This window comes from Rattus norvegicus, chromosome 19 (genome assembly GCF_036323735.1).
Source record: "Rattus norvegicus strain BN/NHsdMcwi chromosome 19, GRCr8, whole genome shotgun sequence".
Lineage (NCBI taxonomy): Eukaryota > Metazoa > Chordata > Mammalia > Rodentia > Muridae > Rattus > Rattus norvegicus.
In genome coordinates this window covers 65,521,021-65,548,270 of record NC_086037.1, presented here as the reverse complement: position 1 = coordinate 65,548,270, position 27,250 = coordinate 65,521,021, and the positions used below count along the sequence as shown (strand labels likewise).

Here is a 27,250-nt window from a genome sequence, read left to right as displayed (position 1 = left end):
GAACGAAAGAGGGGTGGGGCAAGAAGCGGGGCCGTACAGAGCCAAACGAGGTAGGGGCGGGGCCGTGAACGTGGTAGGCGGGCAAAAGGCGGAGTCGAGGAGGAGGCAGAGCCGGAGACCAATGAAGAAAAAGGGGACGGGCCAAAGGCGGGGCCTGGAGAGTGTAGTGACGCAGCAGGGGCGGTGCCATCAGTGAAGTAGCTGTAACTCCGTTGAGGGCTGAACCAGGATTCAGGAAGCGTGGAGCCCACTTTCAGGAGAGAGCATTGGTAGGCCATAGAAGGGCGGGGCCATATTATGGCACTGGGCTCTGACTTACGAACCAATCCGCGGGATTGTACTAGCTGAGAATTGGAGGCTGCGAAGAGAGCAGCATTTCTATTGGACAGACGCAGGGCGTTTTCCGGTCGGGGGCGGGCCCCGCGCGGTGGCGGGAAAGAAGCGGCTGAGGAACGGCCTCTGAGACCCGGAGGGGCGGTGACGGGCCTGGGACACCCACTCTTCATCATGGACGCGGCCGAGGTGGAGTTTTTGGCCGAGAAGGAGCTGGTAACTATCATCCCGAACTTCAGTCTGGACAAGATCTACCTGATCGGGGTGAGCTAGTGCGGTACGGGGCTGCGGCCCGGGGTCATGCTCGGGTCACCGCTCCTTTCCACCTGGGGTTTGCGTTGTCCTTGCAGGGGGACCTGGGGCCCTTCAACCCCGGCTTACCCGTGGACGTGCCCCTGTGGCTGGCCATTAACCTGAAACAGAGACAGAAGTGCCGTCTGCTACCTCCAGAGTGGATGGATGTGGGTGAGCATTTCTGGGCCCTGGTGAAGGGGCTTGTACCTGGACTTCGGTCTCAGGTTTCCGGATAGTGGACATAGGTAGCTGTTGCATGGGTTGGTGTATAGTGTGCGTGTGCGTGCGTGCGTGCGTGCGAGCGAGCGAGCGAGCGAGCGAGCGAGAGAGAGAGAGAGAGAGAGAGAGACTTCTAGTTCTTATTTGGACTTTAGATATTTAACCACGGTTATCCCCTGACTTCCCCTATGCACTCGAGCACACACAATAATAATACATTTTAATTAAGAATAGAGCGGGGAGGGGGCTGTATGGATGGCCCATGCCTTTAGTCCTAGCACTCAGGACTCAGGGAGATTTCTGAATTTGAGACTAGTCTCGTCTACAGGGTTGCAGGACAGCCAGGGCAATACAGAGAAACCTGGGCTGGGGCCGGGGGTGGGGAGCAGAGATGCAACCTTAAACAAGAGTTTTTGGTTTCCTTAGTGGGTTTTTTTTTTTTAATATATATATAATTGATTGTCAGCCAGCATGTTGGGGATTCTGTTACAAAGACTTTGTGAAAATAGCTCGTCTTCCCGCTGGTTAGTTTTGCCAAACTGACACAGAGTCAACTTCTTGGAAAGAGGGAACCTCAACTGAGAAATTGCCTCAATTAGGCTGGTCTGTGAGCACATCTGTGGGAGCATTCTCTTGATTAAAGATTGATATTGGAGGGCCCAGCCCACTGTGAGTGGTGCCACCCTTTGACAGGTGTTGCTTAGTATAAGAAGACAGGCAAGCCAAAGGCAGCCTTGCTCTCCTGTTCCTGCCTCTGTTCTTCTTGAGCTTCTGTCCTCAGGTCCATCCATGGTGGACTGTGACCAGGTCAGATAAACCCTTTCCTCCCCAAGTTGGGGTCATGGTGTTTTTCATAGCAATAGAAAAAGCAAATACGGACAGTCACCCCACAATGGAACATTATTCTGAAGGAATGGTCTTCTGATGCTTGCTATGAGGTGGATGAACCTTGAAAATAACCTTTAAAAAGCCAGGCACAAAAGACTAGAGATTGTGTCATTCTGTCAGAAATTAGGCAGAACTGTCAGCACAGAATAGGGGCGGCTTAGGCAATGGGGCTTGGGGAAGTGATGGAGGGATGATGTTTTTAGGAGGGGAGAGGGGGATGAAGCTCTGAAATTGAGTTGATGGTTGCACAGCTCTTTGCTAAAAGCCTTTCGTACAGTTTGAGTCAGAAGTGTGTGCAGTCTTTGTCCTGACCTGTATAGTGTTTAACTTTTTGTGGGGGCAGGGGTATACGCATCATGTAGAATTTGAAAATCCCCCCCAGTGAGTTCTGCCCAAGTCACCTGAGAAGACCTAGAAGCAAAGGCTCGGCCACAGCTAACTGGTTGTTAACTTGACACACTTGGGAACAGAGACCCTTAACTGAGAAATCACCTCCATTGGATCGGCCTGTGGCGTGTTTGTGGGGCATTTTCTTGATTGCTAATTGATACATGTAGGAGTGTGTAGCTCACTGTGGGGCATGCAGCCCACCTGGACCGATAGTCCTGGGCGGTACGAGAAAACAAACTGAGCCCACCCATAAGCATCCTTCCTTGTGGCTCCTGCCTGAGCCCCTACCCGACTTCCTTCTGTGGTGGACTTTGATCAGTAAGTCAGATAAGCCTTTTCATCCCCAGATTGTTCGATTGTGACAGAGGAAAGCAAAGTAGGACAAGCTATTTAAGCCAGTCCCCCTCAGACCAGAGATGTGCTTGAACTTGTAAAGCGGCGATGACTCTGACAGTCTCGAAACTGGAACCCCAGTTCCTGTGCCTCGAGGTGCGCCTTTAGCACCCCCCCGTCCGCAAAGCCTGACTCCATTTACCAGTTCCAGCTGGTCAAGGTTAGAGAGAAAAGGTGTGCAGAGTTCTGTGCGTTTGCTACACGGAGAGGAGCAGTCAGGAGTGCAGGAGGCCTGTTTGTCTTGGGATCTCAGGTCAACAGGGTGCTGTCATGTGCCATGTGTCTGTCTTCTCCTGGAAATGTGTAGTTTGCAGTTGGCTCCATGGTCACAAGGCCATCACCTTGCTCTCCTAGGCTTTCTCTTTTTTTTTTTTCTTCTTTTTCTTTTTTTTTTTTTCGGAGCTGGGGACCGAACCCAGGGCCTTGCGCTTGCTAGGCAAGTGCTCTACCACTGAGCTAAATCCCCAACCCCTAGGCTTTCTCTTGCATGCGTAATTCTGCATCTACTTACCCATCCTGGCAGTGGGTAATTGGGTTACTTCCCATTTTGAAATATTTGCATGCATGCAAATACATATGGCATCTTCAGAGGCCAGAAGAGGCCATCTGATCTGATCCCCTGGAACTAGGGCTACAGGTAGTTAGGAGCTGCCACATGAGTGCTGGGACCCAAATCCCGGCCCTCTGACAGAGAGCAAGTACTCTTAACTGCTGAGCCATCTCTCCAGCCCCCTTTTTCCCAGTCTTTTTTTTTTTTTTTTTTTTTTTTTGGTTCTTTTTTTTCGGAGCTGGGGACCGAACCCAGGGCCTTGCGCTTCCTAGGTAAGCGCTCTACCACTGAGCTAAATCCCCAGCCCCCTTTTTCCCAGTCTTAAAAGTCATTACTGTGTTCGTGTGTCTGCACATATGCTGTGGTGCACTCGTGAGCAGAGGACACTTGTTGAGGTGTGGGTTCTGCCTTCCACCGTGTCCACCTTTATCAATGAGGCTTGGTGACATTGATGGAGCCATCTCTCCATTCTCCCCGGGTTATTTCTCAGTTTGCACTCCTTTGAATACAATTGTTAGAGTTTTCTTGTCCGAGTCTTTCTGGAGATGGGCATTTCTCTTTGGTTTCTTGAGACAGGGCCTCATGCAGCCCAGGCTGTTTCTTACTTGGCTGTGTAGCCAAGAATGGGCTTGAACTGATGATCCTCCTGCCTCCACCTTTCCTTTTGCTGGGTTACAGGTGTCTGCGCTATGGCGCCTGACTTCCTTTTCTTAGGTAAATGATACCTCATGTTGAGGACTTGTTGGGCTAGAAGATAGATAAAGCTTAAGTCATAAGCTGCTGCCAGGCAGTGTTGAAACATCAGAATCCCACAGAACTATAGATGAGATCATGCTGTCCCACATCCTGGCTGGGGTTTGGTCTTGCCAGTCTTTCTGATTGCTGGAGACATTGAACAGATGTGTTCTGTGACCTGATTCAAATGGTAGAAAAGAAAATAACCCCACGCAGGGGCCCCAGTTCAGTGTTAGACCTCCTCCCCAGCATGAGGTGCTGTAGGAACTGCAAAGCTTTCGTGGCGGTGAGAGTGGTTGCTTGGCCCAGCCTGTCCATGCTTTCAAGGGAGCAGGAGCAGGCTGTCCTGAAGGTCTGGGTGGAGGAGGGAAGAGGGGCTGCAGCTAAGGTTCATGCCCAGCTGTGGCCGGAGGCTCACTTCTTTTCGGATAGAGTCACTCTTTTCTGAGGTTGGCAGAGCAAGGCAGCAAGAGGGCCCAAGATATTCTACCTTCTTGAGATTGCTGGCTAGCTGTCCAGGTCACATGGACAGCGGGGCGCACTGTCAGGATTTGGTGTGTTGGCTCTCCAGTTAGCAGGATGAGATGGTGGAGTCTAAGCCTAGGGAATGGAGAGGGCTCTCCTACAGAGCTCTGGATGGAGCTCTGGACCCCAGCTCATAGTCATGGAGAATTGGCTTCGGGCATGAGTAGAGGGCAGTTAGGTCAGAAGAGAGTTCATAGGCAGTGGTGACAGCTCTTTCAGAGGTGGGCTTGCAAGGTTTTGAGCCATCTAGTCCGTGATAAGAAACCTCACATAGTTTTCATGCAGTGCAAATGCTTATTGGCCATGTGGGATACCAGTACCTGATCAAACTGTAAGATTAAAACCGTTTTCTCATTCAGGAGGGGTGCTTGCCTTTAATCCCAGCACTCTGGATTTCTGATTTTGAGCCCAGGACAGCCAAGGGCTACACAGAGAAACTATGTCTTGAAAAACAAACACAAAACAAATCAAAGTGTTTTCTCTTTGTTCTGGGGATGGTGAAGCATACTGGCCTCTGTGTTTCAGAGAAATTGGAGCAGATGCGGGATGAGGAGCGGAAGGAGGAGACTTTCACCCCGGTGCCCAGCCCACACTACATGGAGATCACGAAGCTCCTGCTGAATCAGTGAGTCAGCGCTTGGGACAGCCCGTACCCCACACGGCTCCTGAGTCTCCCCCTCCTTCCCTGTCCATTCCACGGTGGCCCAGACACCCAGTTTCTCATAGGGGTGACCTGGAGGAGGTGTCTGTGAGGGTGGCCAGGCTGTCTCTGTTCTTTCCTGTTCCTTCTCTCCTTGGATTCTTACATTCCAGGACTGTCGCCTGTCACTGGGTTGGGGTGTGGCCATGGACGGTCTAGCAGCAGCCTTTTCTCTAGGTGCACAAGCTTCATTTAATCCAACTTTCCCTGAAAGTGGATAGGTTCCCTGTGTCTGTCACAGGAGTAAGTGGTCAAGGGCGTCATGTGGACATTAGTCCTGAGCCATAGAGAAAAATGTGTGTGGCCCGTCCTGGGTTTGAGCGTTCATGTCTGTCCCAACTCTGCCTTCTGGTTTATTCTCCATGTGCTGGTCAGGCTGCCTGGGCTGCCCTGTGCATTCCTTAGCTTCACTAAAGTCTTGAGTGCTCACAGCAGGTGCCCTGCCCCATCTCTCACTGCTCTTGATCCGTGTTTTTATGATCCCAGTGGTCTGTCTGCTGCAGAATAGGTTGGTTGGTTTGATATGGGGTCTCACTATGTTGCCCACACTGGTCCTGAACTGGGCTTAGTGGGCTTTAGTGGTCCTCTTGGCCTGGAGCTCTGCTCTGGCATTTGTCACAGTGTAGTTTTGTAGTCTTCATGTGGCTCTGCCTTTATGCCCACTGTCCTAGACAGGCAAGGACTGCCTCCAGCAAGCCTCATATGGGGTTGAGGAACAGCAGATGCTCAGACCTAACTTACTTAGCATCTGGCTGGACACTGCCCTGTTCAGCTGCACGGGAGCAGAACTGACACCAAAGCCAGAGCTGTGCTGCTTAGAGCAGCTGGATGGTAGGACCTGTGTCACTGCTCCTTCCAAGAACAGCGCTCCTCAAGGCTCCCCGAGAGATGGGAGGCCATAGGTCAGCTGTAAACATGTCATGTGGACTGAGTTCCCATTTAGGTAAGAGAACAGTGTGGCCCTGTGAACTGGTCCTTAAACCACCGCACAGACAGTGTCCTTGGGAGTCTATAGGACACAACAAAGCCTGAGAAGGCATTTAAGGAACACAAGGTTAAGCAGAACAGCAGAATGTCCCAAGGAGCAGAGAGCAGGAGTAGGAGGAGCTGTAAGATACTGTGAGTCTGTGCACCTGAGGGGTTGGGGATGGATGTGGGCACATGATGGGCCATGGTACTGTGTTTATAGGGAGGCCCCGGGAGCTGCTGTCCTCAGAGGTCTGAGAGCGGCTGGCAAAGCGGGGGGGGGGGGGGGGGGGGGGACGACGACGACGACGACACAGTGCTGGAAAGGAGAGAATCTTGGTACATGACTGAGAGCCAGGTTTTTGCTGTCACTGCAGAGGACTGTCTCTGATGTACTCTACCAAGAACCTTATGTCATTGGGGGTGGGAGTGCACTTTTTTTTTTTTTTTTTTTTTTTCTCGGAGCTGGGGACCGAACCCAGGGCCTTGTGCTTCCTAGGTAAGCGCTCTACCACTGAGCTAAATCCCCAGCCCCGGGAGCGCACTTTTAATCCTAGCACTGGGAGGGAGTTGGGGATAGGGACAGATGGATTGCTGAGTTCCAGTTTGGTCTACTTTAGGGGAGTTCCAAGCCACCTTGGGCTATGCAGTAGAACCCTGTCTTACTGCATGTGTGAGGGAGTCAGATCCCCTGGAATTAGGAATTTCAGGCAATGATTAACTGCACATGTGGGTGATGGGAACTGAACTTGAGACCTCTGGAAGAACAGCCAGTGCTCTTAACCACGGAGCCATCTCTCCAGCTCCCAAGACCCTGTCAAAAGCCAAAACAAACCTTACTGTGTAATTTATCTGGGTGAGGAACCCAATTAATTCTTTTTTAGCCAGCCAGTGGTGGTGCAAGCCTTTAATCTCAGCACATGGGGGCAAAGGCAGGGGACCTCTTAGTTCGAGGCCAGCCTGGTCTATGATGCGAGTTCTAGGAAGTCTGGGCTACACAGAGAAACTCTTGTCTGGAAAAAATAAAAATAAAATTTTAAAAATGATCTTTTTGGCATACAGGTATTGGCATGATGTGCACCCGGAGGTCTGAGAACAGCTTTCGGGAGTTGGCGCTCTCCTAGCGCATGTTCCAGAGACTGGGTTTGGGTTGTCAGGTTTAGCCACAAACATCTTCACATGCTGAGCTGTCCCCATGGTCCAGGGACCCAGTTTTCCTTTGTTCTGTAGTTCACTCGATGAAGGTCTGGAGTTCTTTGTTCTCGAGTGTTCTGTTCAAAGCGTATTCTGTTCAAAGCGTAAGATCTAAATGCTGTGCTCATAATGCAGTTCAGCAGACACATTCCACACCACAGATCTGCCTACGACTCCTGAGCTGACTGGCACGAGGCTCCATCTCCCCCCAAAGCACCTAGCGATGGGCTGCATGAGTCTACCTCTGTCTTGTGTGAACTCCTTCAAAGGGTGGCTTCACATATGTCATGAAGGAAAGTTGTCACTAACTGCTGACCTTAAGCTCTGTACACACGGGGCGCTTTGAGACTTTCCTCTGCTTTGTGGTGTTGTGCACCCCACAGGGGCAGTCCCGTCTCTGAGCCTTTTGTGAGACTAAAAATACCACTTAAAGGGCTTTCATGGAGCTCGCCCTCCTCTTCCTGGTGGTGATGGGTAGTAAGCCTATGTCACTGGTAAAAGCCAGGGATCTGCTGATCTGAGCCAGCCTCATACTAAGGTGAGGGAAAGTTACACAGCGCAGGTTGTTACGCCGAGGGAGTGTCTCAACAGTCCAATTTTTCAGTGTCCATTTAAAAACAGATTTTCATCCCTAATTTTTAATTACATGTGTTTGTGTCTGTGTGGTTATGTGTGTATAAAAGTGCAGTGCCCAAGGAAACAAGAGGGTCTTGGGTCTCCGGGAGCAGGAATTACAGAGGTTGTAAGCTGCCCCATGTAGGTTTCTAGGAACTAACTGATTTGGGTCCTTGCGAGAGCAGTGCGGGCTCTTTTTTTTTTTTTTTTTTTTTTTTTCCTCTTTTCTTTTTTTCGGAGCTGGGGACCGAACCCAGGGCCTTGAGCTTGCTAGGTAAACGCTCTACCACTGAGCTAAATCCCCAACCCCGCAGTGCGGGTTCTTAACTGCTAAGCTGTCCCTAGCCCCTCCAACGTGCTATTGTTTAAAAGATTTATACTACACTCATGCGCAGATGGCCTCCTGTCTCAGCCTCCCACATCCTGGGACTGTACTTTCCACTCCTGGCTTTCAGTATGTCACTGTCCACTCTGTCATTCTGTGTAGCCACTGGCCATAGCTGGCATGAATGAAAGCCCATAGCTGCCAAGCTTGCCTGCTGACAGCCTAACCCCCAAGGAAAGAACAGAGCCCCAGTATTCTCTCAAGTCTGTGCGAGGCTCCCCAGACCCCTTTCAAATAGTCTCTATGTATCCCGACACTGAACTTCTGATTCTCCTGACTTCGGCCTTTCCAGTACTAGGGGCCCTAGTCACCTGCCCAAGCTTTGGTTTTTTTTTTTTTTTTTTTTTTTTTTTTGGTTCTTTTTTTCGGAGCTGGGGACCGAACCCAGGGCCTTGCGCTTCCTAGGTAAGCGCTCTACCACTGAGCTAAATCCCCAGCCCCAAGCTTTGTTTTTAAACATTTGTTTATGTGCATGTGGCTATGGCTGTTTGTGTTCCGGGACTACAGAGACCAGGATGCATTGTACCCATTGGTATAAGCAGTTGTGCGTTGCCTGATGGATGTCAGTGGAACTGGTTGGTATCCTCAGGAAGAGCAAGCACAAAGCACTAACTGCTGAGCGATCCTGCCCCTATGCTGCTGTTTGAAGCAGCCATTTCTGCCCGTCCCTGATAAGCTTACCGAGTGCCTCTCTATTTTTGCCCTCTGGTATCTTCAGTGCTTCTGACAACATTCCCAAAGCAGACACCATCCGGACACTGATCAAAGATCTGTGGGACACACGCATGGCCAAGCTTCGGGTGTCTGCTGACAGTTTTGTGCGGCAGCAAGAGGCACATGCTAAGGTAGGTATGGCTCTCCTGTCCCTGCCCTGTGTGAGTGGGCACTGCCAGTCAGGGTGGCTGCTTCCCAGGGAATTGTCAGGGCATGCTGCCTGCTCAGCCAGGTGAACCAGTGGTTTGAAGCTGTGCTTTGTGTAGTCACTCATGGGACTTGGGGGTATGGCTCTTGTGAGAGCCGCCTAGTGTCCATGGGGTACTGGGCTCTATTCAGTACCAGGAACGAACAACTCACTGTTCCTTAAAGCCAAGACTTCCCTTGCTCACTTGCTTCTCTTTCAGCTGGACAACTTGACCTTGATGGAGATCAACACCAGTGGGGCCTTCCTCACCCAAGCTCTCAACCACATGTACAAACTCCGCACGAACCTTCAGCCCTCTGAGAGCTCACAGTCTCAGGACTTCTAGCCAGAGGCCTCTGGTCTGCAAACCCTTGCTGGGTTAGAGTGATAGAGTGTGGGGAGAAGGGTGTGTGGAACATTGGTGGAGTGGTGAGTTTGCGACCTGTCGCAAACTTCTGACTTGTCAGAAGTCAGCCATACAGCAAGTTCAACTCCGTCGAATGGAGAAGCCACCAGCTTTTCTCTTCTGCCCATTTCTCTCACGACCAAGGACCTGCTAAGCACAGGGCGTGTTCGGGCCAGCCCAGTTCAGCTCAAGAGTCTTCAAGCTTGACCTGTGGAAAGCTGTATGTAGTTGAGGCTGGGGGTGGTGGCGGTGGTGCTGATATAGAAAAACTTTTGTTGGGGCTGGAGAGATGGCTCAGCGGTTAAGAGCACTGACTGCTCTTCCAGAGGTCCTGAGTTCAATTCCCAGCAACCACATGGTGGCTCACAACCATCTGTAATGAGATCCGATGCCCTCTTCTGGTGTGTCTGAAGACAGCTACAGTGTACTTATATTGAATAAATCTTATTTTTTTTAAGCTTTTTTTTTTTTCCTTTTTTCTTTTTTTCGGAGCTGGGGACTGAACCCAGGGCCCTGTGCTCGCTAGGCAAGCGCTCTACCGCTGAGCTAAATCCCCAACCCCGTGAATAAATCTTAAAAAAAAAAAAAAAGACTTTTGTCTTAACATGATTTAGGAAGATTTTATTTTTGGGATGTCAGAAATTACAGCAATATATTCATAAATACCTAATTACTACATTCAACAAATAATATTACAATACAGTTAATTCAAACAAGTACACTTAGAACGGGTTTAATTTCACAGCATCTAAACTGCCCCCAGAGCGACCGAGGCACCCATCCTCCCTCCTGGCTGGGTCTGGGTGCGCGGCCCCAGCAGTGAGGCATAGGGCACACACAAGTACGAAACCAGTGAGATGCCTCCTCAGGGTCAAGGCAGACTCTAGGGTTGAAGTTAAGCACTGGATCAGACAGTGGGGACAGGCTACGGCAAGTCGTGAAGTAAAAGCTTTTGTACTTGAGTACAGACTGCTGCTGTTAAGTGGCTAATGCACACCTCAGAGGTGCTGAGCCTGCTGTGCAGGCCATCTGCATGCTGGGGCCTGGGCAGCTGAGGGGTGGGGGCGGAGGCATCGAGTTTGCCATTCAACTTAGCTGGTTGAGACTCAGTGCTGGAAGCCTGGCTGTGGCCCCCACTGTTAGGGTGGGGCTTGTTCTGGGTGCCCCAGAGGTACAGTCTGGTGCGATGGTGCAGTTGGGTGGTTTTAAGATCACCATGTACCGAGGTGTTGACAGCCCCCCTCTTGGTCACTCATCTGTGATGGTGGCGGGTCTGATCAGACACCCAGGACAGATGGCATCTATCACTTGCAGGTGGAGTGGGAAGCCATGGTCAAGGACTGGGATTTCCATGTACATGCTAATTCCACAGTCCAGCCTAGAGCAGAGCAGATCTGTAGCAGGGAAGGGTCAGAGGGATCTCCAGGGACGGTGCAGTACCTGGAAGGGGGGGCTACTGTGTTCTATTTAGCCTCGTCCAGCTCTGAGACCGTGGGATGGGAAAAGCGCCACGTGGTCTGAGTGGCAGTCAGCTGCCACTTTCCTGGCTTGTACCTGGTTCTGATTGTCACTTTACGTATGAGCACGGGGGTACTCGGTCTCCACAGGCGGAGATGCTGGAGGAGGGCAGGCAAGGGAAAGGCCATAGGCATTGCTAGTCATCGGCTCAGCTTGTGCCCCAGACTGACCTGGGAGGGCATGGCTTGCTTTGGATCGTATACTCAGCCAGGGGAACTCCTGTGGGACGGTGGGAGAGACTGTGCATGTCTTAAGTTATGGGTCCTACCTTTCCCAGAAGCCATTGCCAAGCAGATTAGCAAAAGCTTCCAGTCATCGGTGTGTTCTTAGCCTGGGAAAGGAACACTGAGCGCACGCAGCACTTAACTGGAAAACTGGGCAGTGCTTTGCCCAGGGTGTGCAGCCTCTGCTCTCCTTTGGACCATCTCTGACTGGCTGTAGGCAGAGGAAGGTGCTTTGTTGACTGCTGACAGTACTGGTGGCACTTCCTTGTCTAGAAGACTCTTGGCAGGCAGAGCAAGGGGTTGGGGGTAGAGCAGGGTGGGGACAGACTGCAAGGCAGCTGCTCTGTACAGCCATTGAGCCTGGTGGCCAAGGGTAGGCTCTGCCTCCTCTCCCCCCCCCCCCCGTGATGGAGGATAGTCACAGGCTCTGGCAGGAAGAGGATCTCTTTCAAGTTGGTCAGCCCTGACTGAGGACTTGAAACTGGGAAGGGAGATCCCCCAGTGTGGAGCTCTCTGCCAGAGCTGTGCCTGTCTCAGGAGCTCAGCTGCCAGAGCTGTGCCAAGTTCCTGCTGCTCATGGGTCACCATGCCCTGGACAGCTGACCAGACCTAGGTGCCCCCTTAGCCCTGCTGTGTGGAATGCTGCACAGGCGAGCTCTCCTATTTCCTAGAACTTCAGCGTTTTAACATTCTGACCAGCAGCAGTACAAACACTAAAAGCAAGGTTTTGTTTTTTTTTTTTTTAAATCCAGAAAAAAAACAAAAAACAAAGGAAACCCCCAAACAGGAAAAACAAACAAAAATTCCCCAAACCACATATTAAAAATGGCAGGCTTTTTATAACAATAATTAAAGTAATAAAAACATACAAAACTTTTGTTTTTTTTTTTTAATATATACACAGTACAAGGCTGAAGCACCTTTGACTTCTCTCTCAAAACGTACGTTTGTATGAAAACACCACACGGCGGTAGCAATCCAGTGGGCAGGCTCTCTGTGGACAGCTCCACGTATCTTCCCCAAGGAAAACAAGGTACTTTGGGTATGGGTTTGCCTCTTTTCCTAAGAGCTGTCCCAGGGAGAAGCCTTTGACTAGCTTGTGTGCTCCCCGGACCTGTGGCTTTGATGATGATGGCTGCGCAGGAAGGCGATGGGACTGGTGGGAGGGAGCCCTTTGCTTGTACACACCCGGCCTTCCCAGCGCATTAGTCCTGCTCCTGGGAGGAAGAGGTTTAACCCCCGGGGCCGTGGCAACAGCAACACCACCAACCAGCTGGCTCTCCCTCAGCCATGTGCACGGTGGGCGTCAGTGTCAGAGGAGAAGGATGATGTGGGAAGAGGAAATAACACCGACCTCAGAAAGAGAAACTGAGTCTTAGCTGAGACAGGTGCCTCGATGACATGGAGTCGAGGTGATCTCCTCTTGAGCCTGGAACCCTTCGCTTCATGCATGGCACGTTCAGTTTGCAATTTGTAAGCTTCAAACCTCCCAGTGAAAAATATTAAATATTCAAGGTAATAAAATAGATAATATTTCTATACTATAGGTTCAGCCTAGTGCAAGGGAAACCGTCACCTCGGATATCCCTTAAAGTAGCCCCTAGGCCAGTGCATGGTGGGCAAGGCAAGGCACTTCCGCAAGTGGTCCAGCTCCGCCTGGAGCCGCTCCCGCTCAGAGACCATCTTCTGTTTCTGACTCCGAAGCTCCTGGGGAGAAGACGTGTGTCAGTCAGGACCATCTGTACATAGAGCAGTGAGTGGCCTCTGGAGATTGCCAGAACGTTCTAACAGCAACATGTGCTCCTAAAGAACCAGTGTGCCAACTGTTACCTCAGCTCAGGCTCTTAATCCTAGGTCTGACTAGCCCTGCACATGTGCCCTGGTAGGGGTGGGAGAACACAAGGGCTTCTCAGATAAAAACACAGGATCTTAGTCTATGTTCCAGGCTGACCTCAAACTCCGATCTATCTGCCTCCTGGGGATTAAAACCTGCTACTCTGCCTGGCGCTGAGTTTTGATTTCTTTGTGGGTTTTTTTTTTTTTTTTTTTTTTTTTTTTTTGGTTTTTGTTTTTTTCCAGAGCTGGGGACCGAACCCAGGGCTAAATCCCCAACCCGAGTTTTGAATTCTTTTTTTGTGGTTCTTTTTTTTTTTTTTTTTTCAGAGCTGGGGACCGAACCCAGGGCCTTGCGCTTCCTAGGCAAGCGCTCTACCACTGAGCTAAATCCCCAGCCCGAGTTTTGAATTCTTAAGAGCAGACTTCCTCTCTGGGGGTGCCTGAACAAAGCCCGCGCCTGACTCACCGCCATGCTGTGAGAGAGCTGTTCTGCAGTCAGGCTGAGGCTGTAGTTCTGCGCCTCCAGCCGCCGGCACTGTGTCTGTAGCACCTGCCGCTCCAGGTTTTGCTCTGAAAAGACAAGAGGTGGTGATGTGTCATCTTTCTGTGAGACTGTGTCTGTCTGTCTGTCTGTCCTCAACTCTGCAGCACGTTCTTAGCTGCACCAGAAAGCTGGAATCAAGAGGCGAGTTTAGAACTTGGAGGGACTGCAAAGTCAATGGCAGGACAGAGAAAGGCCAGAGTAGCCTTAATTCACCAAATCTGTCTCACCAAGACACTACCACACAGAGTGCTTTGGTTAAGACACAGGACCACAATGGACTGGTATTGCAAGGCTAGGAAAATCCTGACAGACACCCGTGTACGGTGAAACAATCAAAGCACGAACGAGTCCTCTCAGAAAAGGAAAATAAACCCAGCAGAGGAAAAAAGCTTAGACTGCCTTAAGTTTCACAACCAAGACAGGAGCCTTGCCATCCAAGTCCAAGGACAAAGATACGAAGACTAGAGAAATGCTGTCCCTGTTTTGTGTATGAAACCAGGCTAGGCACAAGCACATGAGAAAGCTACAGTTGTATCGGCCGTGGAGAGAGAGCCATGAGGATAGGAAACCCTTGAATGGTTTGACAAGATCCTGAAATTCACACAGTTGCTAAGGACGATCCAAAGTGAGCTGCCATGGGGGTGCTGCTGCCATGGGTCCTCAGAATGCCAGGGAGAGCACGGGGAGGTGTGCTGGCGACTTGCAAAAGACCCCACACCCAGGAAGGGCACATTTCTATCTGTTCCATTTGAGATGCTACTGGATTCCATTTCTGCAGGATAGAAATGAATAATCCAATAATCCCAAATGTGGGGCAGGGGAGGGCGCCTTCTGAGGAAGGCCAAGCTTGAGTAGGTGCTCCCACTCTGGCGATCTCTGAGTCAGTCCATTGGTATCTAGGTTCAAATGCCTTTCAAGGTTCAGTAGCACACCTGCCTATGATCTCAGTGCTTAGGAGGAGCCTGGGCGACACAGTGAGACCCTGAACTCACACACAGTATTTAGGGCTTAGTAATGTGCCAGAAAAGGAAAGTTAGGATGTGTGAGGAAAGAGGTAGCCTAGGGTTAGGCCAAAGGCAGTGCGGCACCCAAGTACAGGGAGATGGGCCAGGGGGTGGTGCCGCCGCCTCTCTCTAGGATCCTGTGTGAAGGCAGCGGTATGCGGCTCAGGCTTTCAGACAAAAACACCTAGAAACTTCAGTGTGGGCTCACAGCATGGTGATTAGGACCGGCCAGAGCTCGGCTGTGTATGAAACCAGGCAGCATTCTGCCACGTTCTGCCCCAACAGGGCCCAGGGCTTGGGTATGAGCTGTACCGTAGGTTTGCCTTGCAAGAAAATCAATTTTAGCACGGTAACTCAAGCAGTCCTAGACTGGCAGAAATCTAGCATAAACCGACTGGATTGGCCAGCTACCCATCCGCACAAGCCCCTACCTTCTATGTGTTCCTGGTAAGCTTCAAAGATCGCCTCAATCCCTTGCCACTGGTGCCTGGGGGCTTCCTCAGCTTCCTCCTCGCTGTCATCCTCAGAGTCCTGGTCCACCTCCTGCATAGGAGGGCCCTTCCTCCCCGCCGGGGGCTCTTGTTGTCCATTGTGCTGGGGCAAGGGGACTCTGCTGGAGGACTGCAGCTCAGGAATGTTGTAGTGGACTGATGTGTCGACTTTGTGGTTCTGCTCTGCAGATAGTAAAGCCGAGCTCCCTGGGGAGAAGAAAATGGAGATCTTGAGGGGCAGGGGCTCAATGGAAAGTAACTAGGAGACAAACGTCAGGGTTTCTATCCCACGAGGCACATCTGTAAGCACAGCCTGCTTCATGAGGGCAGAGGTGCTTCAGTCCTGCCGGTGGCCTGGCTTGAATGCTGCTCAGTGATATGTCCCTTGGATGCCACCTGAGACCCCTCCAGCCTAGGGAACACACACACACACACCTCACCTGGGTGAGCAGGGCAGGAGAACCCGCTGTCCCTACATTCACTGGGCCCTGGGTGGCAGGCACACAGTATCTTGGCAAAGAACCAGATCTCCAAGTGAACCCGCATGGATGCTGGGAAGGCCACAGCTGTGGCCCTACATGCACAGAGGACACTTGCTTTGACCTCACTGAACTGTCATTTGCTAACTGTCCAAGCGTGTGGTTCTTGAGCAGGTACATCAGAGGTCATGCTACAAGTCTGAAAGCGACAGAGGCTCGTCTCTCCCCTCCCCAAGTGCTTCATGGGCATTAAGGGTTAAGAGGCACTGTCACTGTGTAAATGGCCTGTGCTGCCCAGCACTAACAGGTGACACGGGACACGTGGCCTGTTACCTTTATGCTTCTGCAGAGCCTTCTGTGTGGACTGCAGTACGGACTCGTGGAATTGATGTGCAAACTCTTCGGCCATGAAGGGCTCCCAAGGCTTGCTCTTCCCGTTGATGCTGTGGGACAACGGCACAGGAATGTCCTTGGGCGCAGCGCCCCGGAGGTAATGAAGCATGCTCAGGTTCTTCTTGCCCCCAGGGGCCTCGCTCAGCCTGGCCTTCTCACCGCTGGGAGGAGCTGGCTCCTGGACTCTCAAGAGCTCCTGGGGCCGGAGCTGTTCCAGTCTTCCGGTCTCCACGGCCTTTGGGACATCTGACAAGGAGGCAGGGACCCCGGCAGGCTGATCCGTCTCTAAAGGAGCTGGCTGTGTGGCTGGTTCTTTGAGAGATAGAAAATGAGGGGAACATTATGAACTGTGGAAAAACAGGCGTGCAGACACTACCGATCTGATCTCTAGAGCGTACACTTACAGACCCAGTATCTGTACCCTACGTTAACAGTGTGCACGAGGTTAGAGTTTAGGTGAGGAGAGGCCAGGTTAGCAGCAAGTCTGACCGTAAACAGTTCCCAAAGGGAAAGGTGGGGAGAGAGAGCAGGAAACGCTGAGAAGGTAGGAGAAACTTCATCCAAATCAGAGAAAGCAGGTGAAGACATGAGCTAGCAAGAGGCTGGACCCCAAGGATTCAGCTTTCTTCAGCTGGAGAGCAGCAGAGAAGCAGGGAGAAAGTAGGTGCTGGAGACAGTCTGGAGAGCCCAGGTACGGCATTCAGCGGGCTTTGGACCCGTCCTCTTGGGAAGTGACGGCTACAGCCTGCAGCTGATGGAAGTCAGTGCCTTCCCCTGCGCTTCTCGCCCACTGTGTCCTAAGGTTCGGCTCAACCAGGATGGAGAGAAGCCCCGCGTCCAGTACTCATGTTCACCACGAAGACAAGACTTCGAGCGACACCTCCCCAAGTTACAGGACGCTGGTGGGTGGGGTGTCCTTCCCTTACCACTCAGGGAGATGGTAGGACTGTCCCTCGAAGAGTTTGTTGCCACTGAGTCTGCTACTGCTGCGGACAGTGCCCTCTGCTTCATGGCACGGAGCATTTCAACAAGCCTCTCTTTGTCTGTGAGGAAAGCAGTCCCAGGTTAGCAGCACTTTGAGAGGGGAGGAAGGTGGGGTCTGGCCACCGTGACTGGCGGGTACAAGCCCTTCACACCAAAAGGCACCAAAAGCAAGCACCACGGCCAGCTGTGCAGACAGACAGGAAGAAGCAGGTGACAGCAGCTGGCTGTCCCTGCTGGGCTCCGGGACAGCCACATTTGCAGTCAGGAGCAGTGGCTGCCTGGAGGTTTCCATGGTGACTTCCTTCTCAGCAGGTATCCTGATCTGAAGACCAAGGATGGCCCTGATACAAGAGCAGAGACCAGGGAGGGAGTGTGCTCTCTGCCTAGGGTCACAGCCATTTCCCTCGAAGGCGTGCAGACCCGACAAGTGTCCCATACCGCAGATCCCCGTCTCTGTGGCTCTTCCTGCCAACTCTGAAACTTAAGAGGCTTCGGTGCCGATGGCGTCCTTTAGACACAAAGCCAGGTGAAAAACCAGGCTTGCAAACAACTAGGCACGAGTCCAGGGGCATGTGCTGGCAGTCAGCCCGTCTCTAACCCTTGCTCGGAAAGTGAGACCTCCACCATGCTTGTTAAAAAGGAAAAGGAAACTGCCACCACCAATAAAGAAGCTTGTCAAACCAACTGAAGAGCTGGAGGCACTGTGTTCCCGGGAGTCTTCCAGAAGGGGCCAGTGCCCTTAAGGGGCATGAGGCACACAGGAGCATGGCCGTACATCAACACCTCAGCCCGGGACGGTGATGAGCCGATCAAGGTAGCCTCGGCATGCCTTGGCCATGCCACGTCTTCCATACTGTGAATTCCAGTCCCAAGTCTCTTCTCCCACATGGCCCTAGGGTACCACACTGATCTGGAAACATCTTTTTGGGTAGGTAAGCAAGTTGTGCTTATGATGTGGGGTTGGCTCACCCACGAGCTCACTCTCCAGGCCTGTCAGCATCAGAAACAGTGCTCAGTAGAGATCACTGTCCAACCCAAGAGGCAGGGCCTGGGGATGTGAATCCTGAGCACACCCGCTCCGTCCCAGGGAGAAGTCCTGGACACACTCTGAAACATACAGGCACATCAATCAGCCTTCACAGTCAAACAAGACATGTGCCAGAAACACCAAGGGACAGAAGCCTATCAGAGCTGAGAGGACAGCTCTGTAGCTCAGGCTACCCAGGAGCACCCTGTTCTACGTGTGCAGGCCAGAGCAAGGCCATACCTTTCCTCTTCTCTGCACTGATGTGCGTCAGGTTGAAGAAGGTCAGGAACTTCCTCTTCTCCTCAAAGTTAGGGCTGTTGTTCATCTCATCCGGGCTGTAGCGGGTGGACAGAGCCAGTCTGGGAGAAGGCGTCTGTCGCTTGCACTGAATGGCAGGTGGCGACGGGCTTCTCTCTCTCAGCATTCGCCTCCGCTTCCGGCGCTTCTGAGCCACCAGCTCCTCCTTCTGCTGTTGGGTGGTCAAGCCAAAAAGTTGCAAGAACTCTAGCTTCTAGATTGGGAAAGAAAACAATCGAGTGTGAAGCCACTGCCCTCCACACTGCTTTCACAGCCCCAGGGGTCCCGTGGCCCATGCAGTCTGATTTGGAGCTAGGCCATAGAGGTAATGGCCTGCAGGGTTTGGAAGCCAAGAGGTAGGCCCAAAGCGGGGACCCACTACCCAGCCAGCCCCAGAACATGCCAGAGTCGACTTGTTACCTCAGAGGACGTGTCCAGTTTGAGGGGTGGCTGCTCAGCCACACAGCGGAGGTGTGCCCTGACCTCTTCCTCATCGCTCTCATCGTAAGAGTCATCGAGGTCATAGTAGTACCCTGATGGCAGAAATGGGTGCACTGAGCCAGGCTCAGAACCCAGGATGCTCCATGGACACGTGCACCTGGGGGCATGGGAGTGAGGCCACTGGGCTGGGCCTGCTGGCACCTGTGAGGACCCTTGCTAAGAGGGCCTGGTTTCTTCCCATCTGCGTGGACACCTGCAGTGAGCCGAGGGCGGCAAGACTCAGGCAAGACTCAAACTCGGGATGCTCCCTAGGCGCAGGGCAGAGCATTCCTGACAAAGGCCTGATGTCCATTGCTTGGTAAGCCTCATGGGAAGGCAGCTGAACACTACAGAGCCCCCATTCCTTTTCAAGGTGACTTGAAAAGCCCCAGGCAGACCCTAAAGCTAGCATGACCAGCACCCCAGAAGCAGAACTAAGAGGAGCTGGGTGCGATACCAGACAGGCCATATCAATTCCTGGAGCTAAGACCGGCCTGGGGCAGTCACCCTCAGCAGCAGGTGTGTGCATCTGCGTCTACAGCCCCTACTGGCTCTCCTGACCTTAGGACCTTAGGGAGCTGTCTCCTGCACTTTGGGGGGCAGAGACAGGAAGGAGATGCCGAACTCCAGGCTTGGTCAGGGCAGAACCAGCTGCTGTCCCTTATCCCCTGGTGCACGTGTGCCCTACTGTCACTAGCCCGTGTGTGTAACCCTGCTGGTTTGTTCCTCTGTTAACGTCACACTATCACTATTTAAAGACCAGCCTCTGCCTATCACTTATCAGTACCACGTCTGCATCGCCATCTTGGCACACAGGCCATGACTTCCCCTTTGGGGATAATGTGCCTCCATGCAGGACAGGCAAGGGGCCCCATAGCTGCGAGGTTCAGAAGCTCAAACTGCTCTCAGAAACCAATTATTTAAAACTGCACTGGATGCTAGAGTGGGAGAAGAGGCTGGCAGTGGAGTGTCCTGTCCTGATGAACCCCCATTCCCAGGCAGGTTGGGACCCACTCAGGAGGCCAGACCTTTCTCCTGAGCCTCGCGCCGCCTGCGCTCTTCCAGGTCCAGCTTGCTGACCAGCCTCCGTCGCTGCTGAAGAAACTCATCATAGATGTATGCTGGGTCAGGGCCCCTCGCTGTGGTGTGGCAGTACGGTGAGCCTGACTTCAGAGACCCAGTGAGCTCCCCGAAGGGGGTTGTTTGAGAAAGAGAAGGCCGCTGCTGGCCCAAGATGGTCTGTGTTGACTTCTCAAGTTCAGCAAGGAAAGGCCCAGGCCCATGGGGAAAGGTCTGAGGCTCCAGACCTCCTGCCTCCCGTGGTGGTGGTGGCGGCGGCGGCGGCGGTGGCTGGTATTTGTCCAGTGGTGTGGCCTCACGCTTCCGGGGCTCCTCTGCCTTCTCTGTGCAGTACACCCGCTCCACTTTCACCAGTGGCACGGCGGCCTGGCGGCTGGGCTCAAAAGCAGTCGGGTGGCTATGCAGAGAGTGACTCTCGGCCCGCCGCGTCTCCAGGGTGTTGTCCATCAGAGATACTGGGTTCCAGAGGGCTGTGGGTACGGTGTGGTGCTGGGGCTTGGGTGAGATGAGGGGTGGTGGGCCACCAAAGTGCTGTGGGGGTTCTCGGCTGCCCTGGTCATGCCGGTTTGGTCCTGGCCTAGAGAGAACATAGCAAGCCATCGGGTTTGGAAGCAGACCTGCCTACCAGCCTTCCACAGAATGAATGCCCAGGGTGGCTTGATGGGCTCACCCCAGACTGCCTATAGGTGTGAACTCCTAAGGGGAGAGCCTGCCTATGCCTAGGAGAGCGTTTCTTCCTGGCAATGAAGCTCTGATATCAGACATAGGGTGGTAGCTGTGCTGCTGCCCCCCTGTGGTTCCTGCCAGAACTGCAGCAGCCCCAGAGCTCTGCCTGAAGGACTCTGTTGCAGCTTACTGTACCAGATGCATGAAAAGCTTCCCCCAGCCCACTCCCTGTATTGCCCAGTTCTGCCCAGGATCCTTGCTCGCCCTTCACCACTTAGGGGGGGGGGGGGGGGGGGGGGGGGTGGGGGGGGGGGGGGGGGGGGGGGGGGGGGGTGGGGGGGGGGGGGGGGGGGGGGGGGGGGGGGGGGGGGGGGGGGGGGGGGGGGGGGGGGGGGGGGGGGGGGGGGGGGGGGGGGGGGGGGGGGGGGGGGGGGGGGGGGGGGGGGGGGGGGGGGGGGGGGGGGGGGGGGGGGGGGGGGGGGGGGGGGGGGGGGGGGGGGGGGGGGGGGGGGGGGGGGGGGGGGGGGGGTGGGGGGGGGGGGGGGGGGGGGGGGGGGGGGGGGGGGGGGGGGTGGGGGGGGGGGGGGGGGGGGGGGGGGGGGGGGGGGGGGGGGGGGGGGGGGGGTGGGGGGGGTGGGGGGGGGGGGGGGGGGGGGGGGGGGGGGGGGGGGGGGGGGGGGGGGGGGGGGGGGGGGGGGGGGGGGGGTGGGGGGGGGGGGGGGGGGGGGGGGGGGGGGGGGGGGGGGGGGGGGGGGGGGGGGGGGGGGGGGGGGGGGGGGAGGGGGGGGGGGGGGTGGGGGGGGGGGGGGGGGGGGGGGGGGGGGGGGGGGGGGGGGGGGGGGGGGGGGGGGGGGGGGGGGGGGGGGGGGGGGGGGGGGGGGGGGGGGGGGGGGGGGGGGGGGGCGGGGGGGGGGGGGGGGGGGGGGGCGGTGGCTGGTATTTGTCCAGTGGTGTGGCCTCACGCTTCCGGGGCTCCTCTGCCTTCTCTGTGCAGTACACCCGCTCCACTTTCACCAGTGGCACGGCGGCCTGGCGGCTGGGCTCAAAAGCAGTCGGGTGGCTATGCAGAGAGTGACTCTCGGCCCGCCGCGTCTCCAGGGTGTTGTCCATCAGAGATACTGGGTTCCAGAGGGCTGTGGGTACGGTGTGGTGCTGGGGCTTGGGTGAGATGAGGGGTGGTGGGCCACCAAAGTGCTGTGGGGGTTCTCGGCTGCCCTGGTCATGCCGGTTTGGTCCTGGCCTAGAGAGAACATAGCAAGCCATCGGGTTTGGAAGCAGACCTGCCTACCAGCCTTCCACAGAATGAATGCCCAGGGTGGCTTGATGGGCTCACCCCAGACTGCCTATAGGTGTGAACTCCTAAGGGGAGAGCCTGCCTATGCCTAGGAGAGCGTTTCTTCCTGGCAATGAAGCTCTGATATCAGACATAGGGTGGTAGCTGTGCTGCTGCCCCCCTGTGGTTCCTGCCAGAACTGCAGCAGCCCCAGAGCTCTGCCTGAAGGACTCTGTTGCAGCTTACTGTACCAGATGCATGAAAAGCTTCCCCCAGCCCACTCCCTGTATTGCCCAGTTCTGCCCAGGATCCTTGCTCGCCCTTCACCACTTAGTCCATTCCCTCCTCCAGGCCTGGGCAGGAGCTGCATCTGCAAGCCTTTCTTTCTGCTTTAGACTATAACCGAGATCCACAACTGGTCAAGAGACAGGACAGGTGGCTTACTGACCCAGGCCTGACTCCATCTACAGCGCACCCCCCACACACAGGAAGCACCATGAAGACAGGAAGACTGTCAAGGCCAAGGCACCAGGGTTCCTCTGGTAGACAGTGCCATCCAGGCACGACAGGGAAGGTGTCACCTAAGCAAGACTTGTACATTGACAAACAACACTAGCTAACACGCCAGCAGGGGAAGAGCCAGAGACTGACAGGAGAAGGGGAGGGGCCTCCAAGGACAAGCAACCTGATAGGCTACCAAATTCTGTGTGTGTGTGCATGTGTGCGTGCGTGCGTGCGTGTGCGTGCATTCACATACGCTACATGTATGCGTGTAAGAGTAATTACAGACAAGGTCATGAACTTGGAGGCACAGGAGTTGGGGGGAGGGGAGTGGGAAAACTGGAATTTGAATACAGTACTCATAAAACTCAAAAATTTAAAAAACAAAACGAATCTTAAAAAAAAAAAAAAAGCAGTTTTAGTGGCTTTTCCAAAGCTTCACATTTATTTCTCTGAGGTGACGCAGAATGTTTAGACTCATGCTGCCCACAGACAAAGGCAAGGTCTGTGGGGGAGGGGCCAGTGGGCCATCGCTAGGCCCCTAGGGTCCTTCCCGGTCTGGCTGAGGAGCCATTTAACAAAGCTGCCAGGGCTGCCCCTCACTCCTGCGAGGTAGAGCAGTGTTAAGCTCCCCCAGGTTCAACGGCATGAGGATAAACAACCACACCGCATGCCAGAGTCAAGCATGCAACAGTTCCTAGCTAGGGGAGCATGGCGGCGGATGTGGGAGCCCAAGAAGATGGCCGAGGAGCCAGAAGACTCCGGCTTGACCTGAACCTTATGTCCAGCATAGAACGTTTAAGACCAGCGAGGCCTCAGAGTGGTCTCCCTACAGTTGTGCAAAGTGTGGAGGGCCAGGGATGGGCATCGGGGTACTTCAGGCTATTGTTCTTCTCAACATGGAGGAGAGGGGACAAGAGGCTTATGTTGGCAGGGTTCCTGTGTACCAGTCAACACAGATGCTGGGGGCTGGAGTGGGCACAGAAGGTGAAGCAGGCCATGTGGACCAATAGCAGGGGAAAGGAGGACGGACAGACAGTGTGAACCAGCATCCCTTGCCTCCCGAGAGGCCCCACTCAGGACCCACCTGGTGCTCTCGGGCCTGTGCTCCGCCTCTGTGGGCACCAGGGGCCGGCCCAGGTCCAGATGCTGCTCCAGGACCTGCTGCCGGAACTCGGACACCTGGGACTGGCGGTCTTCCTTCTCCTGCCGGAGGCGCCGCTGCCGCGCCAGCCACTTCTCCTCCTCGTTGGTGCGCTGGATCAGCAGGGCCGTGGCTGCACTGCTCCCAGGCAGAGAGAAGATGCCATGGCTGGAGATGAGGCTGGGCACCGTGTGGTGTGGGGCAGGTACTGGGTGCAGAGGGTGCTGCACAGGCTTGGGTGCCTGCACGCCCGTGTCCTTCAGCTTCTCTGTGGGAGGAAACACTGTCACTGCAGGATGCCACTGCCCTCACCCCCGCTCAAAGCCCAGTCTTGTAGAACTTTAGAAAACATGTCTCCATCCTTAGAGGAGATATGGTATGGCTGGCTCAGAACATGTCTTGAAGGACTCATGGGGCCCGTTGTTAAAACAGCTATCTGGGCAGCTTAACCACGTGGGTTTTCATGAAATGAATTACGTTCAGAACAAGATCAGGATGGCTCATGCCGGCACTCCCAACACTTTGGGGGCTGACGTAGGACCACTGCTATGAATGTGAGGTACGCCTGAGTCCCAGACTAGCTTTGATCTTAGACAGAATTCTGACACAGAACAGAAGGTCAGATCTGGGGTGGCTCAGTGGTGTGACTCTGGTTTCCACCATCTCCATGGCAAAGGGCAAACACCAACAAAGGTTCCACCAGCAGTGACAGCAACTCCCCTCCCTAGTGTCCCGTATCCACCGAGGGTGTCACAGCACACCTCTTCCCAGTCTCACCAGCATTGGGATGGCACCTGTCACCCCCCAGTACCTGCTCGGGTTGGAGTGAGCTGCTCTGAGGGCTTGGGCCGCTCCTCGGTGGTGTGACCTCGGAGTCCGTGCAGCTCAGCCACAGGCAGGAAGGTGGGCTCCAAGGCCTTGGCAGCCAGCAGCTCCTTCTCCCTTGCCCGTTGCTCCCGCTGCCGCTCCAGCTCCCGCTCCCTTTCCTTCTCCCGCTCGCGCTCCAGCTCCTTCTCCCGCTCCTTTTCCCTCTGCTCCCGTTCCCGCTCCTTCTCCCTTTCTCGGTCGGCCTCCCGTTCCCGTTCACGCTCCCGCTCTCTCTCCCGCCTCAGCTCCTCATCCATTTGCAACCTGGGGGGGACAAGCAGAGGACAACATGCTAAAGGGATATGCAGAAGGGGCAGGTCCACTCCCCAGCTCAAAGCGGGGCAGCCACACGCGAGACTCTCCACCTCTCACCCACACACGAAGAACCGTACCCCACCACCGAGCCTGACCCTGCTGAGGGCATGAAGCATGCTCGACTGTGCTCCCCTCTGCTGAAGACACGGCTCACCTCTCTGCGCTGAGGCTGGATATCCGCTCCGAGTGTAGCGCTGCCAGGGAGGAGTGTGAGAGCTCAGGAGGGTACCGTACGCCAGAGAGATGCAGGTGCATAGCCGACGGGTGCAGCGGAGGCAGGGAGCCCGGGGTGGGGATGGGGTAGAACGGAGACCTTAAGGCTGACAGGCAATAGGAGTCGTCCATCCTGTAGAGAGAGGTTGGACTGGTGTGCCCAGGCAGTAGTCACAAACGATGACTTTGCCTAGCAGATGCAAAGCCCTGAGGCGGGTCCCTAGTCCTGCAGGCAAAAGGCTGAGACCCGGGCAGGTGAGCGGTGCTTCTCCCCTAGGTGAGCCTACTGCCCCCGCAGACTCAGCACAGCAGAGGCTGCAAGCAGAGGGGACATTCATGGTCAAGAGGCCACAAGGAACCAACTATATGAGCGCCTAGGACTTCCCGGACCATGGGTGAGTGAACGGAAGAGTGGATTGGCTGCTGGCAGAGACCTCTGACATGACCTGCTGTGATAAGAGGTCAGTCAGGCTTGGAGCTTCTGGAGGAAGAGGGCATGGCCTGCCTCTCTCCAGGATCTCCACCACACTGTCCAAGTACCACAGTTAGTGGAACTGGCTGCGGATGCGGAGAAGTGAGAACCAGGGAGCAATGGCAGGTACTGAGCCCATCCATCAGGAATCACTCAGAGCTGGACAAAGCTGTACGAGTCGGACCAGGCCTCCCTTGAATGTCTGGTCCCCAAGCCCTGGGAAACACCTGCCCCGAGAGGTTCTATCCTGCCACCTCTCTATCTTGCCGAGAACAGATTAGCACGCGGGCAGTGAGTGTGGGGCGCCTCACCTGAAGGCCGGGTGCGGGAATGGGTGCGGGGTCAGGTAGCTGGGGTGGTAGTAGGCCGCGGCGGTGGCTGGGTCCAGGCCAAGTGGAGGCAAGGAGGACATCCGTAGGTCCTCAGCAGTGTGGTAGGGCCGGAAGCTTCTCAGGTAGTCCTCAGTCACCGTGCTGGGGGGCACTACATGGTGCACAGGCCGCTGGAGGCTATAGGAAGGAAAGCAGTGAGCAGAGGTAACGTGTCCCACTTCCTCAGCAGCTCGGGGCTGCCCCTGCCAGCCCACCTCCCGTCAGGATCAGGTCCTGCCTCTCAGTGAGGTATAGCCTGGCATGAGCCCAGCTTGCACAGACAGGAAACTGTCTGTCCCTTAGACCTATCTGTTCCTTAAGGTCCCCACCAGTGGATACTGACACTAGAGGGGCTATTTGTCCCCAGGCCCAGAGATGGGCTTAAATGGGGTTAGGACGAGAAGTGATAAATCAATCAGCATGGGGTGGACCATAAGCTCGGGTGGAGCCAAGGACCTCAGGGCAGCTCAGGCCACAGAGGCTAACAGCACGCATCCACCTCAGCTGGTGCAAACCCTCAGACCTATCTGGAGCCCTCCCTGACCCCAGCCCGGCACTCACTTGAGTGGTTGGAAGCGGGAGTCCTGTACAACTGAGCTGGGGGAGAGGCCAAAGGGGTAAGGGGTGCTGAGTAGATGGGAGGGGATGGCGGGGCCCGCTGCCTTCTCCTGGGCTAGAGGCGGCTCCACCAGCAGACGCTCCCGACCGCTGCTGCCGCCTCGTGAGCCGGAGTCCTGTGGGAAGAAGACAGAGTTAGGTCTTGGGGAGCCAGCCAGGTCCTCAGAGAGGCCTGTGTTTAGCTCATACTCTAGAAGCATCCTTCCCCTAATATATTTTAGAGATACTTAGGGAGAAAACCTCCCGTGAGCAGGTCTGGACCAAGGTCTACCAGGCCCTGGCTCAGCTCCCACAGGAACTCAGCAATGCCGGGGAAACCTTAAACAGCAGACTGCTGAATCCCAAGATAAGGTATCTGAGAGGATCCGCAGGGCAGGAACCCCCACTTCCTGCAAGCAAAAACGCCCTGGGGACCTGCACCTTAGGACAGAGCTTCTCCCAAGACTCCAGCCTGTGCCCGCAGCTCTCTGGACACTGCCAGTGGTTGGCAATCTGCTGGACCTACATGGGGACACCCTTGTACCCAGATAGACTTAGAGACCCCAGGAGAGGCTCCCTTCAGGCATGAAGTGAGAGGCAGCAGTAGGGCTGGGGCATGGGGAGATCCAGTCTCACAGACTTTCTGTATAAACAGCCACAGCAGCACTCAGCCCGGAGAAACCAGATCGAACAGCCCTGCCTGCCTGTGACTAGGGAGGAATCCTCACGGCAAGGAGGAGTGGCACCAGTGGGAACATGGCAAAGTCTGGGGGACACTGTGAGCCGAGGAGAGTCTGAGGGCCAGAAGCCCCCTGGTACTACATTCAGGTCCTTCCCTCAACACTGCAGGAGAGGTTCAGCACCAGCAGACAGCAGTACTCGCTAGGGAACACCAGGTCCTCTGGCTGACACGGGCTGAACCCATGGTGTGACCAAAAGGCACATGGTAGCCAGCATAGTACCACGGATTGTCCCTGGAG

At 54.8% G+C, this 27,250-nt stretch overlaps 2 protein-coding genes across 4 annotated transcripts in view; one reads left to right on the top strand and one right to left on the bottom strand.

Annotated features, from left to right (window-relative positions):
- On the top strand, window positions 1-12,779 carry Gins2 (GINS complex subunit 2). 2 transcript variants are annotated; one of them, XM_006255735.5, is made up of 5 exons: window positions 1-549; window positions 684-798; window positions 4,853-4,952; window positions 8,906-9,032; window positions 9,309-10,084. In XM_006255735.5, exons 1-5 carry the CDS (start codon window positions 508-510, stop codon window positions 9,432-9,434), a joined length of 510 nt encoding a protein of 169 aa, XP_006255797.1. In that variant the 5' UTR covers window positions 1-507; the 3' UTR covers window positions 9,435-10,084. The 2 variants fall into 2 exon arrangements, with proteins under 2 accessions (XP_006255797.1, NP_001099660.1); NM_001106190.1 differs by having other exon boundaries at window positions 219-597; window positions 9,309-12,779.
- Gse1 (Gse1 coiled-coil protein) overlaps window positions 10,088-27,250 on the bottom strand; it is a 355,506-nt gene continuing 338,343 nt past the window's right edge. Inside the window, exons 5-17 of one of the 2 annotated variants that reach the window (XM_017601449.3) lie at window positions 26,235-26,407; window positions 25,614-25,811; window positions 24,772-24,963; window positions 24,247-24,566; window positions 23,379-23,703; window positions 19,800-20,428; window positions 18,712-18,824; window positions 18,235-18,505; window positions 16,910-17,026; window positions 15,924-16,295; window positions 15,052-15,318; window positions 13,539-13,642; window positions 10,088-12,943 (exon numbers count right to left, since the gene is read on the bottom strand). In XM_017601449.3, coding sequence (XP_017456938.2) covers window positions 12,809-12,943; window positions 13,539-13,642; window positions 15,052-15,318; window positions 15,924-16,295; window positions 16,910-17,026; window positions 18,235-18,505; window positions 18,712-18,824; window positions 19,800-20,428; window positions 23,379-23,703; window positions 24,247-24,566; window positions 24,772-24,963; window positions 25,614-25,811; window positions 26,235-26,407 — 3,216 coding nt within the window. In that variant the 3' untranslated portion in view covers window positions 10,088-12,808. The remainder of the gene's footprint in view (window positions 12,944-13,538; window positions 13,643-15,051; window positions 15,319-15,923; window positions 16,296-16,909; window positions 17,027-18,234; window positions 18,506-18,711; window positions 18,825-19,799; window positions 20,429-23,378; window positions 23,704-24,246; window positions 24,567-24,771; window positions 24,964-25,613; window positions 25,812-26,234; window positions 26,408-27,250) is intronic. The other variant, NM_001427026.1, reaches the window with a different exon arrangement.

Coding starts and splice junctions, on each gene's coding strand:
- Gins2 (NM_001106190.1), top strand. CDS start 508: ATGGACGCGGCCGAGGTGGAGTTTTTGGCCGAGAAGGAGCTGGTAACT. Junction 598..683: donor ACAAGATCTACCTGATCGGG/GTGAGCTAGTGC, acceptor TTGTCCTTGCAG/GGGGACCTGGGGCCCTTCAA. Junction 4,953..8,905: donor ACGAAGCTCCTGCTGAATCA/GTGAGTCAGCGC, acceptor TGGTATCTTCAG/TGCTTCTGACAACATTCCCA.